Below are 14,667 nucleotides of genomic sequence, written 5' to 3'. Positions count from 1 at the left end.
TAATAAAAATGTACTCTCTCAATCAATTTAAACTTTTCAATGAGGTCAAACAATTTAACATGCTATAAGAAAAAGAAATGCATCTGGGTTAAAGTCTCACGACCACTCATTATCAAAAGAATTTTATGTGTTTAGCTTGTAAGAACTGGACTCGCACGAGAGAGACCGTGTTGAAAATATACTTAAAGTACCACGAATGAAAAATGTACTCCCCCTAATTGTAAAATCTTTTACTAATAAGATGGTCATGTTGGGTGTGTGTGAACAAAATCCTACATTGGTAGCTGGAAAAAAAAAATCTTACTTATAAGGTGCTGGATACTCTTAATGGTGTGCCGCTTTTCAGGAAAAATTGTGCGGGCTTGATCCAAAGCAGACAATATCACACCATATTAAAAATATCCTTAGAACTGTTTTAGCCCAACAAATTACATAGAAAAAGAGAGAGGGTCTGAGGAAAATAATTTTATTAACAGCTCAATAGGGGCTCTATTACCCTTATATACCATGGTTATACAACATTATTCTTCTAGCAAATACAACATGCATGGTAAGCCTAAAGGACCATAACGCAAGTGACACTGACACTTTCTTTCATTAATTCTAATTTACAACCCCACACTTGCAATTTATACTAACACAAGAAAGAACTACTTCTTTCTTTTTCTTTGATCAAACTAAGCATCTGCATATTGTTGAATATTTTGATGATGATGATGGTGACGATGATGAGGACTAGGCAGATAACTTTTTGAACTCACAGGCAAATAATTCCCACTTAAAGACATTGGCACAGGGAATCCTAATCCTGCAGTAGCAGCAGTACCATTAGCTGGCCTAGTTGCACCTGCTCTTTCCAGTGATTGCACTTGATTCTTCAAGAATTTCACATAATGAATTGCTTCATCTAACATTGATGCAGTGTCCATTTTTGTACCACCAGGTACTAATCTTTGTAAAATCCTTATCCTTTCACTTATCCTTTCTCTCCTATGACGCGCTGCGACACTTTGTGGATCAGTCGATATTTTTACGTTCCTTCTTTTTGGTGGTTTCACAGATTCAGGGTCTATGTTAATTGGCTGCATTGCTGCAATTCTGAATATCATTTCTCTCATTGCTGCCATGTTGCTACGATTCATCGAATGCGAATTAAATGCACCTGAATTACTACCAGAATTGGCTAAGAAATTAGGATTTTGATGGATTGGAGAAGAGTTTGTGAATGAAATTGTCGAAGGCATGTTCAAGAAACTTTGTGAATTTTGGTCAATTTGATGGAAATTATAATTATTGTTGTTGCCGCTATTGTTGCTGTTGCAACTTCCTTGTGGACTAAACTCCATCATTGGCAATTCAGAACAGTTACCTGTCGAGACATAGTATAATTATTCATTTAACAAATACGTTGTTTCTCGAATAGTTTAATGTATTTTTAGATGAGATAGTCACACACTTTAACGATACTTACCAGTAGAGAAGTCGGGAAATTTGTCCAATTGCATCATGAGCATCATTTCCATTTGATCTTCAGAAGATGCTGCTGATTTGAGCATGTCAATATCCATGGCTAACTTTTATAAGTTTAAATCACTAGAAGAGAAATGTTAAAGGAAAAAAAAAAGTAAAAGATGATGATGGGTTATTGGAACAGGGGAATGGGTAAGATAAAGAGAAGGGTGAGTAAACTCAGAGTTTTATCAGAATGTTGCAGTGAAATGGCAAAGCTCTGCTACTAGTAGTGGTACTACTACTACTGCTGCTATTGTTTTTTGATATAGCTATTAGGTAGGGGAGAAGTGAAGAAATTGAAAGGAATAAAATAGTGATATTGGAAACAGACCATCTAAGCTCCTGTGGGAATTGAAGGCTATATATAACAAGTTGTTTCATTATTATATACTGCATATATATTTGATATTTAGTATGCTTCTGACTTCTGAGTAGCAGATAAATAATTCAGTAAGAATATAATACCAACTTTTATTATGTCATCAAAGTTGGTAAACTTTTCCCCCTTTCTTTCTTTCTTTCTTACTTTCAATTTCCATGTTTATAATATTCTTTTAATTAAGAAAAAGGAAAGAAAAAAATAAAAAATAATCTTCTCCTGCAGGTTTACAGCTAGCTCTGTTGGAACAAGTAATAATTTTGTTTATAATCATTACTCATATTTTCGTTTATAACTTTGTTTATAATCCATTGTGTTGTTTTGTATAATTATATGGTATCGGAATTCATTGATCCGGCTAATTTAGATTTATATCGCGTAAGACCTATTTAAGGAAGAAGCACTGTCCACCGAGATTTTTTTCATTCGTATGGCCCGAACTCGAAAATTCTAAATAAGTATGGAGAAATTTCATTCATCTCACCGTATTCTTTACTGATATTGTGCGTTGTTGTTCTTGCTTTTATGTTAATTTAGAAAATAGCCTTACCTAGATACATTCTTTTTGACTGATTTAAAAACCAATTGATTTGAAGAAGAAAAAAGAGAAAAAAGATCTTAGTAGTAAAGATTATTCTCTGAGAAGGTAAAGATGAGTGGGCTAGGCCCACCATTTGGAAGGTTTAGATCTACCCACTGTGGCGGGGATGCCATAAATGCTTTTGATGTGGTGCATGAAGCGATATGATATTTAAATAAAAGTAAATAAATGTATTCACTCTTTGTCTTAAATTTTCACTTTATTATATATAAAGAAGACCTTAGCTAAAACCCCACACACACATGCAGAAGTCAGAGGTCTCAAGCTAGCTCATTGAAATAAGTCAACTCACCGCCGGCCGGTGATGTCGGCGGCTAGAGACTTGACCTGTTACTGGAGATATCTGTTAGGAGCCAGAAGTAGTGGATGCAGAATTTTTTGTAAGCAATATTAATGTTGGAAAAAGCGAATAAATGAATAGATTACTATAATGTCATGTGGTATCATTTTTTATATTTATATCAATTTCATTTTGCTTATTATCTACCTAATGTGATGTCATGTGTAAATAAATGGATGGGTCTAACTCAACCCAAAAGCTAGCTCATGAGAGAAGGATTGTCCAAGTCCATAGAAGGAGACCACTCATCTCATTAACCATCGATGCGAGATTTTCATTCTTCAACACGTTCTTGGCACAAAATACTATACGTGTTCAAGGAAAATGGGAGATTGATGATGACGTCACACACCGTATTGGTGCAGGGTGGATGAAATGGAGGCTTGCCTCCGGAGTGTTGTGCGACAAGAAGGTGCCACCAAAACTCAAAGGCAAGTTCTACAAAGTGGTGGTTAGGCCGACTTTGTTGTAAGGGGCGGAGTGTTGGCCAGTCAAGAAGTCTCACGTTCAGAAGATGAAAGTGGCGGAAATGAGAATGTTGTGATGGATGTGTGGGAACACTAGGAGCGATAGGATTATGAATGAAGTTATCTGAGACAAGGTAGGAGTAGCCTCAGTGGAGGACAAGATGCGGGAAGCGAGGCTGAGATGGTTTGGGCATCTAATGCGGAGAGACACAAATGCCCCAGTGTGGAGATGCGAGAGGCTGGCTATGGACGGTTTCAAAAGAGGTAGAGGTAGGCCGAAGAAGTATTGGGGAGAGGTGATTAGATAGGACATGACGCATCTTCAGCTTACCGAGGACACGACCTTAGATAGGAGGGTATGGAGGACTCAGATCAGGGTAGAAGGTTAATAGCTATAGGTAGTCGGGTTTATCCTTTCTTGCCAGTAGTTGCATTGATCTTTAGTTTCTTGTCCCTTGATTTCTGCGAGCATCTGTTTGCACATAATGGTATATCATGGCTTATTCACTTTCGTTGTTTTCATTTTCATAATTGCTTTGAATTATTTACCCGTATCTAATCTTTCTTATGCTTTTTCTTGAGCCGAGGGTCTTACGAAAACAGCCTCCCTACCTAAGGTAGGGATAAGGTCTGCGTACAATCTATCCTCCCCAGACCCCACATTGTGGGACTTACTGGGTATGTTGTTGTTGTTGTTCAATCAGTTTATCTAAACTCAACTTTATTAACATGAAATATATAGATGAATTTGTAAGTAACGGAACAAAATACATAAAGCCTAACAAGTGAGTCATGCTTTCTTAAAATTTGCCCAGAACCATCATCGTCCTATATGATTATTTAAGAAAAAAAGCAGAAAATAAGCGATCTACAACGTCAAAGTTTTTAACCTACTCTGTACAAGTTGGTATTGTACGTATTTTGGAGCGCTGACTAACTCTGCTCAATATCTTACACCTTCCTTTTTTTTTTTTTTTTTTTTTTTTTTTTGAACGATTCACTAAGTAATGATAAAAATATTACTAAATGTTAAATTTATTAAAATAAAATTTTGAATCAGCCCTAATATACATTTGGCAAACGGATCAAGTTGGGTCGAGAGAGGTGGTTGTATTATTATTACTGGGGGTATTAATATTATGGCAGACTACTGCAACTTACAGGTTAAAGTTTTTGAGCCCTTTGTTAAGGGTTGGAACGCATTTCGAGGTGGATCAGCTTGTGCAGAGGACTACTGTTTCATGTGCTGTTTTTAAGCTAACGAACTTACCTGTGGTGAACTGCTTCTTCCTTTAATTTCCCCTGCCATTATTTAACACACTACTTTTAGAGGCCACAAAATTCCCCTATAAGTACTGTATTTTTTACTTTACATATTCATTAATAAAATTAATTGTTAAAATAATTAAAAAGAATATTTAATTAAGTTAGTAGGCATTGATGAATTTTTTTACACAATTAATAAATATAAGTTTGATTCTTATTACCTCCTTCCTCCTTTCTCATTCACTCCATGTAATAGAAATTAAATAATTAAAAAAAAAAATGCAACTACAGATTAAGATAAAGACGTTAATGGCGATAACGGGCAGATACAAAGTAAATATGTTTTTTATAATCTGAGGAGGAGAACTACCAGAAACGACAAATTAATGCTAATTATAGCAAACGATATGTCTCTATGTAGTTATCTCTCAACCAACAATAAGCAATTATAATATATAGTGAATTAAATACTCAGAGAATTTAAAATCAATGGCTTTATAACCAAAAGATTAAATAGGAACTTCTTATGCACGTTATAAACTGCATGCACATTCAACGCTACAAATCTATGCAGCTTCCACATATGACGACTAACCTAATAAACCCTAGATTCCCGTTCGATTTTTTGTACGTCTTATGTATTAGTATTGTTTAAAATATTGCATTCCGAATCTTCAGGTTGATAGTTATTATAGCTTTTTTATACGTTCTTTGTGCGGAAACTATTCAAAGCATAGTATTCAAGAAGTAATCAAAAACGTACTTCAAGTCTGGTAACTTCCATATCATGAGAGGAGTTTATCAGGGCTAATATCAAACAGTACTAGTCTTTGGTATCCAAAGGGTTACATATTTAATTCTATACGGGAGTTTAAGTTTATGCAATGAAAATATAATAAAATATTTATACAATCAAATAATGTATATGATATTTTAAATTTTTGCCTTATATAATCTTATAGTATCCGGTATTCGTTAGCGCGACTAATCCAGATTTGCATCGTGTATGATTTATTTAAGGGGATATGCTCCCTACAAGGAAGCTTTCTATTTTTAGAGCTCAAAATCGAGACCTCTTATTAAGGATAGAGGAATCTCATCCATTCCACCACATCACCTAGTGGTAGATCACCGATAAGGTAATTAAATGTAAATTTCTATAATAAGTATAAATTGATAACTTAATAGAAATAGTATAACTGAAATCCATTCTTTTTTTTTCTCCTAATTTCAACTGGCAAGAAGAACCTAGAAGAACGAAGCTGAAGAATATATATCTGTTTTAATGCTTTTTGGCTCATCAAGATGACAGTTGTACTTTTGCAGAGAGATGGTAGAAGTAAAATATGAAGGGGAAGCAACAAGAGAAAGATTTTTTTTGGAGTATACTGCAACACCAATGCAAGAGATTACCCTAAAGCCTATTCTCAAAGCAGTTTTAAATTGATGATCATAAGTGCCACCGCTATCCTTGGGTGTGTGGGTGGTGTGGGGGTGGAGGGGGGCACTTCTCATTTGTTATCATTTTCTTCTCTTCAAGCATTAAAAGTGGATTGAATAAGATATTGTATTTTATCAAAAGAAATGACATGAATAAAGAGACATGTTCTCTGCAAGAAGCGGTTCGATTGGATAAAACGAAGCCAAAATAGGCAGAATTTGTTGTTGGGTGGGGGTGTTTTTTAAAACACAAAATTTTACTTTGCATTATCACCGTTGCATCATCTTATCTTTTGTTCCCAGATCCCTATTTTTTAATTCTTTCTTGTATTTAATGTATTTAAAATATTTGCAAATTTCTCTTCCTTTCTCATCGGGACTTGCAGGCAATGCTCAGAAGAAAGAAGAAAAAAAGACTAAAGAAACAAAAACTATTGATATTACGTAACTAAAGAAATCAGCAAGCAGAAGTGGTCCAACTTTTTCTTTTTTGGTCTCTTTTCCACATGATTTTCATCGCTACAAGTTGGGAAGGGGATTGTTTCACTGCCAAATTGGGTAATCAAACAGTCAAAAAAGCATAATATGCCAATTGTTTTGTTCCAATCCCTTTGTGCTCTCATTTTCACAAAGTACCACTTTTCTTGGAAAGGAAATTGAGTGCAGGAATTGAATTCCTTCCTTCACATTTTTCTTTTGCTACTTATTGGTAAATCATCTTCTGTTTGGAGCTGAGGGTGCAGGCTTTGAGGATGTCATCAATTGTATTTCAAATACGTTATTTTCTCTGTATGGACAATCTTTGAGCCCAAACTTGTAGTTTTTGGTTTCCTTTTTTCGACCCATGCACGTGCTTTTCCAATTCCATTTTAAGTCCATGCAGTGTGCCACAGGAGGTTTCAACATTTGGTGAGGCATGTAATAGGACAAGAGAACAACATAAACCGTCATTTGTACACTAATTTCCTGAGCTTCAAAGCTGATTATCATAAAATTTCACTTTTTTCACATAATTAAAACATCCAATTGATAAGGGACCACTAAACCAATCATTTCAACTCTTTCGCTCCTGCCATTTTTCTCTTTTCCAACTTTTCCATTTATTCAAGAAATTGGATTTTCAAAAATTACTGCTATTGGCTTATCTATATTGTCTCGTTTGTTTGTTGCAAAGGTCATCTTTTATAATATGAACACGACCTCATTTATACGACCGAAGAATATGAGATCTTTGATTTGCACTTGAATGCTTTAGCATGTAGAAGAGAATACAAGGATATATGTAACATTTAAAAGTAAATGATAAATGCAGCGCATAGCAGTTACTGAAATAACCCAAGATCGAACATTAGAGACACAATGATCGAACCGTGAATTATAGCCCGGAGTAAGAGTTGGAACAAAGCTATAGTTAGTCGTTACCGAACAATAGAACACAGTGCTTTCAATCTAGTATCAGAAAGTAGCTAATGCAACTCACTGATCAAGTTTGTAATCCTATCCAACTCACTTCGAGACAAATCCATGCACTAGACTTACTTTAGAATCTGTACAACCAAGCCAATATCACTGTTAGAGGTCAACATGTACAATCTAAAGGGAGTCGTCGAACTCAGGTGAACACGATTTCACGAGAATATGCTACAAATTGCAATAAAAAAGACATGGCCCATTGCATTCGACTGAGCCCAAATGCTAGCTAGAGCCTTAAAACTTAATAATTTAAATATATTTGTTCATGGCAAACTTCTAGTAAAACACAATCAAATTTTATCAATATTGTCATAACTGATCACAGCTAAATCATATTACGAAAAAATTTAAGCTGCTGCAGGTAGGAATCCATATGTCATGGGCTGGGTGGAGAGCCGGTTCACTTGGTGAGCACACTCACTTTCCATCATGCAGGTAGCAAGGTTCAAATCCCATAAGTAGCTTCCCCTTCCCCTTTCCTCCCTTCCTCTCACCATGTTTTAGAAAAATATGTTATTAGACTGTCCCTAAGCATTTCCAGCTTGTTCCCCATCCAATAGCTCGGTTACACAAAACTGATGTAGACTTTCAAACTTCTTTTCCCACTGCTGAATCACTTGCATGGACCTGCCGCGGTCGAGTTTTAGCCTTTCGATCTCCATTTCAGCAGCAGCAGAAGACCCTTGTCTCTGTATTCAGGAAAAACTCGCTATTAATTGCAATTGATGATCAGTTTTGTCAGGCAATAGAATGACATATTGATAGCAACGGGATCAATTATCAAAGCAGTTTGTACTTGCATCAAAAAGTCAAAAGTGATGTATATAGCCATGATAAACAAAATACGTGACATCTTTTAAATATTAATTTTGAACCTTAACAAGTCAGCTTACACGTCATTTACATCTGCCAAACAACAAATAAGAAGACACATCTCTTCTTGTTTTAATGTGACAGCTAAAGATATGTGCAAATAGAAGCTAAAACGGCTAGCTGCTTCTTGAAGAAAAAAAAAATTGAACCAAGTTATGCATTGTATAATCACACTACACCCAACCAAGTTGTGCGTGATATAATCAAACTACACCCAGCAAATTCACCTGCAGTCACTCTTCAGTTTCATTACTATACCACTTAACGGTCGCATTGCCCTTTAAGTGCAATATTGCAATTGAGGGCAAGACCAAACCTTTGGTAAGTACAATGACTAAAGTAAAAGATACAAAAAATAAAAAATTTAGATGACACATACATCAATTATAGTGAAATTGTTGAGTAGATATTTTTCTAGAGACTAAAATATTCTGACATGAATATGCCATAAAAAAGGTCGTTCATGAAAGCAGTGCAGCACATGAAGAGTTCCGCGAGATTATTGCTACAGAGCCAGTATACTGGTGATATAATCCAGGATACCCTGGATAACACGGAGCCAATTGCGGACAACTCACAACTGCAAGATGTCTAGTGGACCATTGACTTGTTCCAAGTCCAAAAGCGTCCAAGGATTGCACATTAAGGAGTTGCTTGATATTCAAGAATTTGGTTAAAACGTGAAAATGTTTTGGGTTAAAGGTACTCCAAATCAATGACCTGATTCCAATTAAAGTCGTTGATCTGGCGGTGACAGAGGAAAGACTCTAGATCAGTGATCTGGGTTCTTGTTTCGAGTCATTGGCGTGGGTGTGACAGAGGAGAAGCTGTTTGTTGGAGCATCCACATCACTGATCTGAGTTCTGGTGGGTTGAAAGATAATTAAGGGACAATATGTCTGGACAATATGTCTTTCTATCGATTTTTCTTATTATGTATAAATAAAGTTAGAGCTCGTTTATAGAGAAGATTTTGCATACTTTGAGATTGATAAACATCATGAACCCTCTTTCTTCAGATTGAACTTTGGAATTACTTTCCGGCTTGACTCTTGATGGTAATTCTTTCTTTTTCAAATCTTTATATTATGTTCCTTCTTGTCGTTCTTAAGGGGTGATTGGTTTGGCATACCAATTGTTGCCTGAGGTTCTATTTGTTCTGCAATTATGGTTGGAATTCCTATCCTGTAGTTTTTTTTTTGAAAATCCTATCCTGTAGTTTTCATTAGTCAATTTACTTTTAATTAATTTTCATGCATCTTGAATCTTCGTAAAGTATATAAACAAGTAAAGAAAAATGACAAGAGTTTGGTGTCTGTTAACATAAGCTAGATCCTCATTTTGGAAGTATCTTTTCCCCGTCAGAACGACATGACAGAAGTAACGTACTCCCTCTTCCCCAGAAAAGAGCCCTTTGATCCCTTTTTTTACTGTCCCAGAAATGGGTCTAATTCCAATAGATGTTTAACACATCTATAATACAAAAAGTCATGTTTACCAATTTTTCTCTACTCTTAAAAACCAGAGAGTCAACAGATGGACACAACATGCTCCCCTAATAAATACATAACAGTTCGCATTTTCATTTCTTCTCATACATAGTCATGCCAAGTCAAACTAGAACCACTAAATGTCATATTTACAACTATAGACACTCGAGAACATTAAACACACAATTATAGTGCGAGGGAGTTGAAACAACAAAAACAGGCAACGGGAAAAAGGAAATGCACATCGATCAAGAAAATCTGACCTGAAGCTCCAAGATTTGATTATTTAGTGTCTGAATACTGATATATGAAGCTTCAGCAGATCTTTCAGGATCGATCCTGGGGCCAATTACCGCCTTATAGTCATTTTCATCTGCTGAGTTAGCATACTTTTCCAATGGTGGAGCTAATGACACCCCATGTCTCTTTATGGAGGGCATTTGAGAATTCACAGATCCTCTGGTACTCAGAAAAGATGGTTGTCTAACAACAACAATATTGTTAACTGGACCTGTTAAAAGTTAATGCAAAGAGAAGATGTTTCATTGACTTGGAAAAAGAAGAAAATAGAAGAGGTTGAAACTACATATAATTAAGTGACTATTGAAATGAATCATATTGCTCACGGAATCATAAGATCTTTCATGTGCAGATACTATCAAGTATCCTAATTGAAATAGCTTAGTCTAATTCTTTCCGCATTTATTAACAGTTGCAAGACATAGGATTTCAAGAGGGAAAACACCATTTTTTCAAGCCTTAATCTTCTATTGGAGACATTAAGTGATTTAGGATGGTGACCCAGCATTTTCCATAGAATCATTCAGACAAACCTTGAACTTTTAAAATAATAATAATAAATCAACCTTACTTTTACAAACAGATTTCTTATGCACGACCAACAATGTTTCAAGAATTTCAAGGAACACAAAGTAAGTGCTCAGGACATCAACTGTACCTTTTGCATGCCTAAAAATTCGGGCGATGTTATGGTTTTTGGTGTTCCAAACTCGAACCATGCCATCCTCTGATCCAGAAATTAGCAATCCCCCGTCCGTACTTAATGCTAAGCATGTAATCGCCTTACTGTTTATGAATCGTTGTAAATTTAGTCAAGGAAAATGAAAAACAGATGAGGGAGGGGAGACAAACATTAGCATGTATCTGCAGGAATAAGGCAACAGCAAAGTTACAGGGAGGGGAGACAAAAACTAGCATGTCCTCGAAAAGTTAAAGGGAATATGTTGTCATAGTCCATATAAGATTATAAAGATACTATTTTAACTCCTTAAACATATTGAGAATAATTCCCTAGTAGCAATTTCAACCATACATTAGCCAGAACACAAACTCCATATGCTACATACCTAAACTATTAGATTCCTACTAAATGGTTCTTGGATTTCAGCATTCTAGAAGAATATGGAGATTCCAAGCAACAACTTTTTCATGCTTAACACTTCAACATGAAGCTATAAGTGATGCCAACAAAAATTAAGCAGAGTCATAAGGCGATTTCATGTACTCCAGCAAAGAATCATATTGAGGTACTCATGAAACATAAAAAATCATAGGGAAGCTTTCCCGAACATCTTAAATATAAAACAAAAAGGGATACAACTTTACAGTTTACAAAACCAGGTTCTCATTAGCGACAGCAACACAACTATCTATATAACAAATCATAGATATTGCAAACCTTTGCTCAGACAGACAACCAAGAATGTGCAATCCATAATTACTGTTGGGGTCAGCAACAGCATTTAGTGCAGCTATGTATATTTTCCCATCTCTACCACCAGCATAGAAGACATCTTCCCCGTGGTCCAATGCAATTGCATCAATTATTGACGGAAACACAATGTTTCTCAACAATTTTCCCTTTGAAAGACTCCAAACCTATGACGAATGGACAATAAAGAATATTCAGACTCAGGCAAAGGCATCAACTAAATATTTATTGACACTACAACATTAAACAAACAACACTCTGAAACCATTAAAAGAATGAAAGAACATATTATATTAGTAAGAAAATGAATCACCCTTAGCATCCAATTGCTTAACATCCAATTGAAATAAAATGAGTTTGTCAAGATTCACTTGACTAATTTTTTATGATTGACATCAAGCACAGTGGTCAAGTCATTAACAGCTTGTTCTTCAAAATTACCAAAAAGCACGAACAATTATTTAAACATCAATAAATTGGGGAAATACAAGGCAAACCTTGCAAGTTCTATCTTCTGAAGCAGAAACAATAATTGCATTAGCTCCACCGTATCCAATCACAACATCAGTCACCTTCAAAGAATGCTCGGAGAAACTATATTCATAAGACTGTTTTGCTTTCCCCCTCAATACGTCATCAAATATCCTAATTTCAGTCAATTTCTGGATATTAGCCATCAGACCATCAAAAAGAGCTAGACAAGTGAAAAACATAAGAAGCAAATAATACATTATAAGAGACCAAACTCGAACAGATCCATCCTCTGAACCAGAAATCAGAAGGGATTGGTCATCATTGAATATCAAGCAAGTAACTCCCCTATAGTGAGCGTGCCACTTCTTAAGTAGTTTACCAGTCGCAACCTATAAATAAAAACAAAACATAGAACATTTAATCAGTAATGCCAGATACAATGAGCTACTAAGAAGACATAATGACAAAGAAAGACTTGGTATAAACCTGCCACAAGAATATATCACCGGATGCACCTCCTCCGGCTATATAAGTTCCTTCACTGTTCGAAACAAGTGGATTTATAGGTTCCGCAGGGAAGCTTTTAACTTCCACTTGAGGCTACACAAATGTAATTAATAAAAATCAATAATTGCAGCACTACAGTCTACAGGTACAGTGTTGTATCATGATACGCAACAGTTTTACCAAAACTAGGCTTTCTAAAAAGCAATTAATCAAACAGCTTAACTTCGTACCACAAAAGTGTGAACTTACAAAATTTAGGACATACAAGTGATATTTTTTGTTGTTTACCTTGTTCCAGGACCAGTAGGCTTTCTAACAAGCAATTAATCGAACAGCTTAACCTCAGACTACAAAAGTGTGAACTTACAAAGCTTACGTAATACAAGTGGATTTATAGGTTCACTTCCACTTGAGGCTACACAAATGTAATAAATAAAATCACTAATTGGGGCACTACAGGAAAAACGTTACATCACGATACACAACAGTTTTACCAAAACTAGAATTTCTAACAAGCAATTAATCGAACAGCTTAACTACGAACTAGAAAAAAGTGAATTTACAAAATATATGTAATACAAGTGAATTCTTTGTTGTTTACCTTGTTCCAGGACCAGTAGGCTTTGTAACAAACAATTAATCGAACAGCTTAACCTCGGACTACAAAAGCGTGAACTTACAAAGCTTACGTAATACAAATGAAAGTTTTTGTTGATTACCTTATTCCAGGACCAGTAGGTTTTCTAACAAGCAATCAATTGAGCAGCTTAACTACGAACTTAAAAAAGTGTGAACTTACAGAAACTTAGTGAAATTCTTTGCCGTTTCGGAACCATAAAGGTAAGAGCCTGATGAAAAGTAGGCTTTCTAACAGGCAATTAATGGAACAGCTTAATACAAAAGTGTGAATTTACAAAACTTAGTTAAAATACAAGTAGAAAGTTTACCTTATTCCAGGACCAGTAAAGGATAGAGCCTGAAGAAGATTTAGTTTCACGGAGTTGAGAAGAAGCGAGAAAGCGGCCGCCAACACAAGTGAGGCCGTGGGAAGGAGAGGAGCAAGTTCGATAACGGAGGTGTTCGGCGCCAGTATGTAGCTCCCAACAACCAATACCCGCGTCTGTTGGCGACGAAGCCATTACCAATTCCTGCTCTGTCATTTGGTAGGTTTTGAGTTTTTGCGCGAGTTTGAAATTTTGAACAACGTTGATACTGAAGGCTCTATTAATATCTGGGCTCGACAGGTAAAATTCTGGCCCAAGTAAGGCCATTAACATCATCTTTTTGCGCGGAGTGCCCTTCTTTTGGGCTGGTCTGGTCTTTATATTTTGCCCCTCATTTATGTCTTCTTTAAATTTTCTTCTTGCTTGTTTAATGAAAGTTTTTTTGACGAAATTATCCTTACCCCATTAAAATCCTTTTTATTTCGTCATTTGCCCCCTTTTTTTTTTTTTTTTCTTCTTTCCTCCTCCTGTTTTGTGTTTGTCTCATATGTTAAAACGTAGTACGAATTTGGATCTTTTCTTCGTTTCAATATTTGTTTTTATGTTAAATTGTTATTTGTTGAATTAATATCTTTGTCTTCATCGTTTTTTATATTTAATTGATCCTTTTTTATTTAAAATGATAATGTCTTGTTATAGTGTGTACGTATGATTTTTTGAACTTTAGTTTCATTCCCATGTATATATTTTAGTTTTTTGAATGTCGTATTATGAGTGTCGTAATATGTTTTAGTTGATTTTGATATGCGTTTTGGTTTTCTCTTTGTTGAATCATTGAAGTTTTGCACCTTGAGGCTATTTGTTTTATGTTGTTTCTGTTTTTATTTAATAATCGGGGTTTTTGTGAAGAATGTGTTTGTTTGAGGCAACATATGCTCGGGTCCGCAGAGTTATTGATTTTTGGCCAAGTTATCGGTTCCGCATAAAGTTATGCTTGTTCCGGCATAACTTCATAATTAAGTTAATTTATGTGTGCTTGGTTTTATGGTGTTTTCTTGTTAATAATTTTGATTTTTATGCAATCTTATGTGTTTTTGGTGTTGTTTTGTTAATAATGTTTTGTTTTGGTTATGAAAAATGAAAGTTTGCCTCTCACGGCATACTTTGTAA

General features: G+C 35.4%; 2 protein-coding genes across 2 annotated transcripts; both read right to left on the bottom strand.

Moving 5' to 3' along the window:
- Positions 1–442: 442 nt before the first annotated feature.
- LOC132035326 (transcription factor HEC1-like) lies at positions 443–1,917 on the bottom strand. Its single transcript, XM_059425593.1, has 2 exons — positions 1,472–1,917; positions 443–1,369 (listed from the first exon to the last, which is right to left on the bottom strand). The coding sequence occupies exons 1-2, from the start codon at positions 1,566–1,568 to the stop codon at positions 678–680; spliced, it is 789 nt and encodes a 262-aa protein (XP_059281576.1). The 5' UTR covers positions 1,569–1,917; the 3' UTR covers positions 443–677.
- Positions 1,918–7,592: 5,675 nt separating this feature from the next.
- On the bottom strand, positions 7,593–13,720 carry LOC132033395 (protein ROOT INITIATION DEFECTIVE 3). The gene is made up of 8 exons (XM_059423362.1): positions 13,501–13,720; positions 12,533–12,646; positions 12,302–12,435; positions 12,070–12,217; positions 11,540–11,739; positions 10,799–10,926; positions 10,104–10,351; positions 7,593–8,167 (listed from the first exon to the last, which is right to left on the bottom strand). The coding sequence occupies exons 1-8, from the start codon at positions 13,711–13,713 to the stop codon at positions 8,006–8,008; spliced, it is 1,347 nt and encodes a 448-aa protein (XP_059279345.1). The 5' UTR covers positions 13,714–13,720; the 3' UTR covers positions 7,593–8,005.
- Positions 13,721–14,667: the final 947 nt, after the last annotated feature.

Source organism: Lycium ferocissimum, chromosome 10 (genome assembly GCF_029784015.1).
Source record: "Lycium ferocissimum isolate CSIRO_LF1 chromosome 10, AGI_CSIRO_Lferr_CH_V1, whole genome shotgun sequence".
NCBI lineage: Eukaryota > Viridiplantae > Streptophyta > Magnoliopsida > Solanales > Solanaceae > Lycium > Lycium ferocissimum.
Note: the sequence above shows the minus strand (reverse complement) of the source record. Positions and strands in the feature narration are given on the sequence as shown.

Excerpts from the sequence above, each read along its gene's own strand:
- LOC132033395 (XM_059423362.1), bottom strand. The coding sequence starts at position 13,713 with ATGACAGAGCAGGAATTGGTAATGGCTTCGTCGCCAACAGACGCGGGT. Across the intron at positions 12,647-13,500 it reads TTTACTGGTCCTGGAATAAG|CCTCAAGTGGAAGTTAAAAG; the intron begins GTAAACTTTCTA and ends ACATTTGTGTAG. Across the intron at positions 10,927-11,539 it reads GGTTGTCTGTCTGAGCAAAG|TAAGGCGATTACATGCTTAG; the intron begins GTTTGCAATATC and ends ATTCATAAACAG.
- LOC132035326 (XM_059425593.1), bottom strand. The coding sequence starts at position 1,568 with ATGGATATTGACATGCTCAAATCAGCAGCATCTTCTGAAGATCAAATG. Across the intron at positions 1,370-1,471 it reads ATTTCCCGACTTCTCTACTG|GTAACTGTTCTGAATTGCCA; the intron begins GTAAGTATCGTT and ends ATGTCTCGACAG.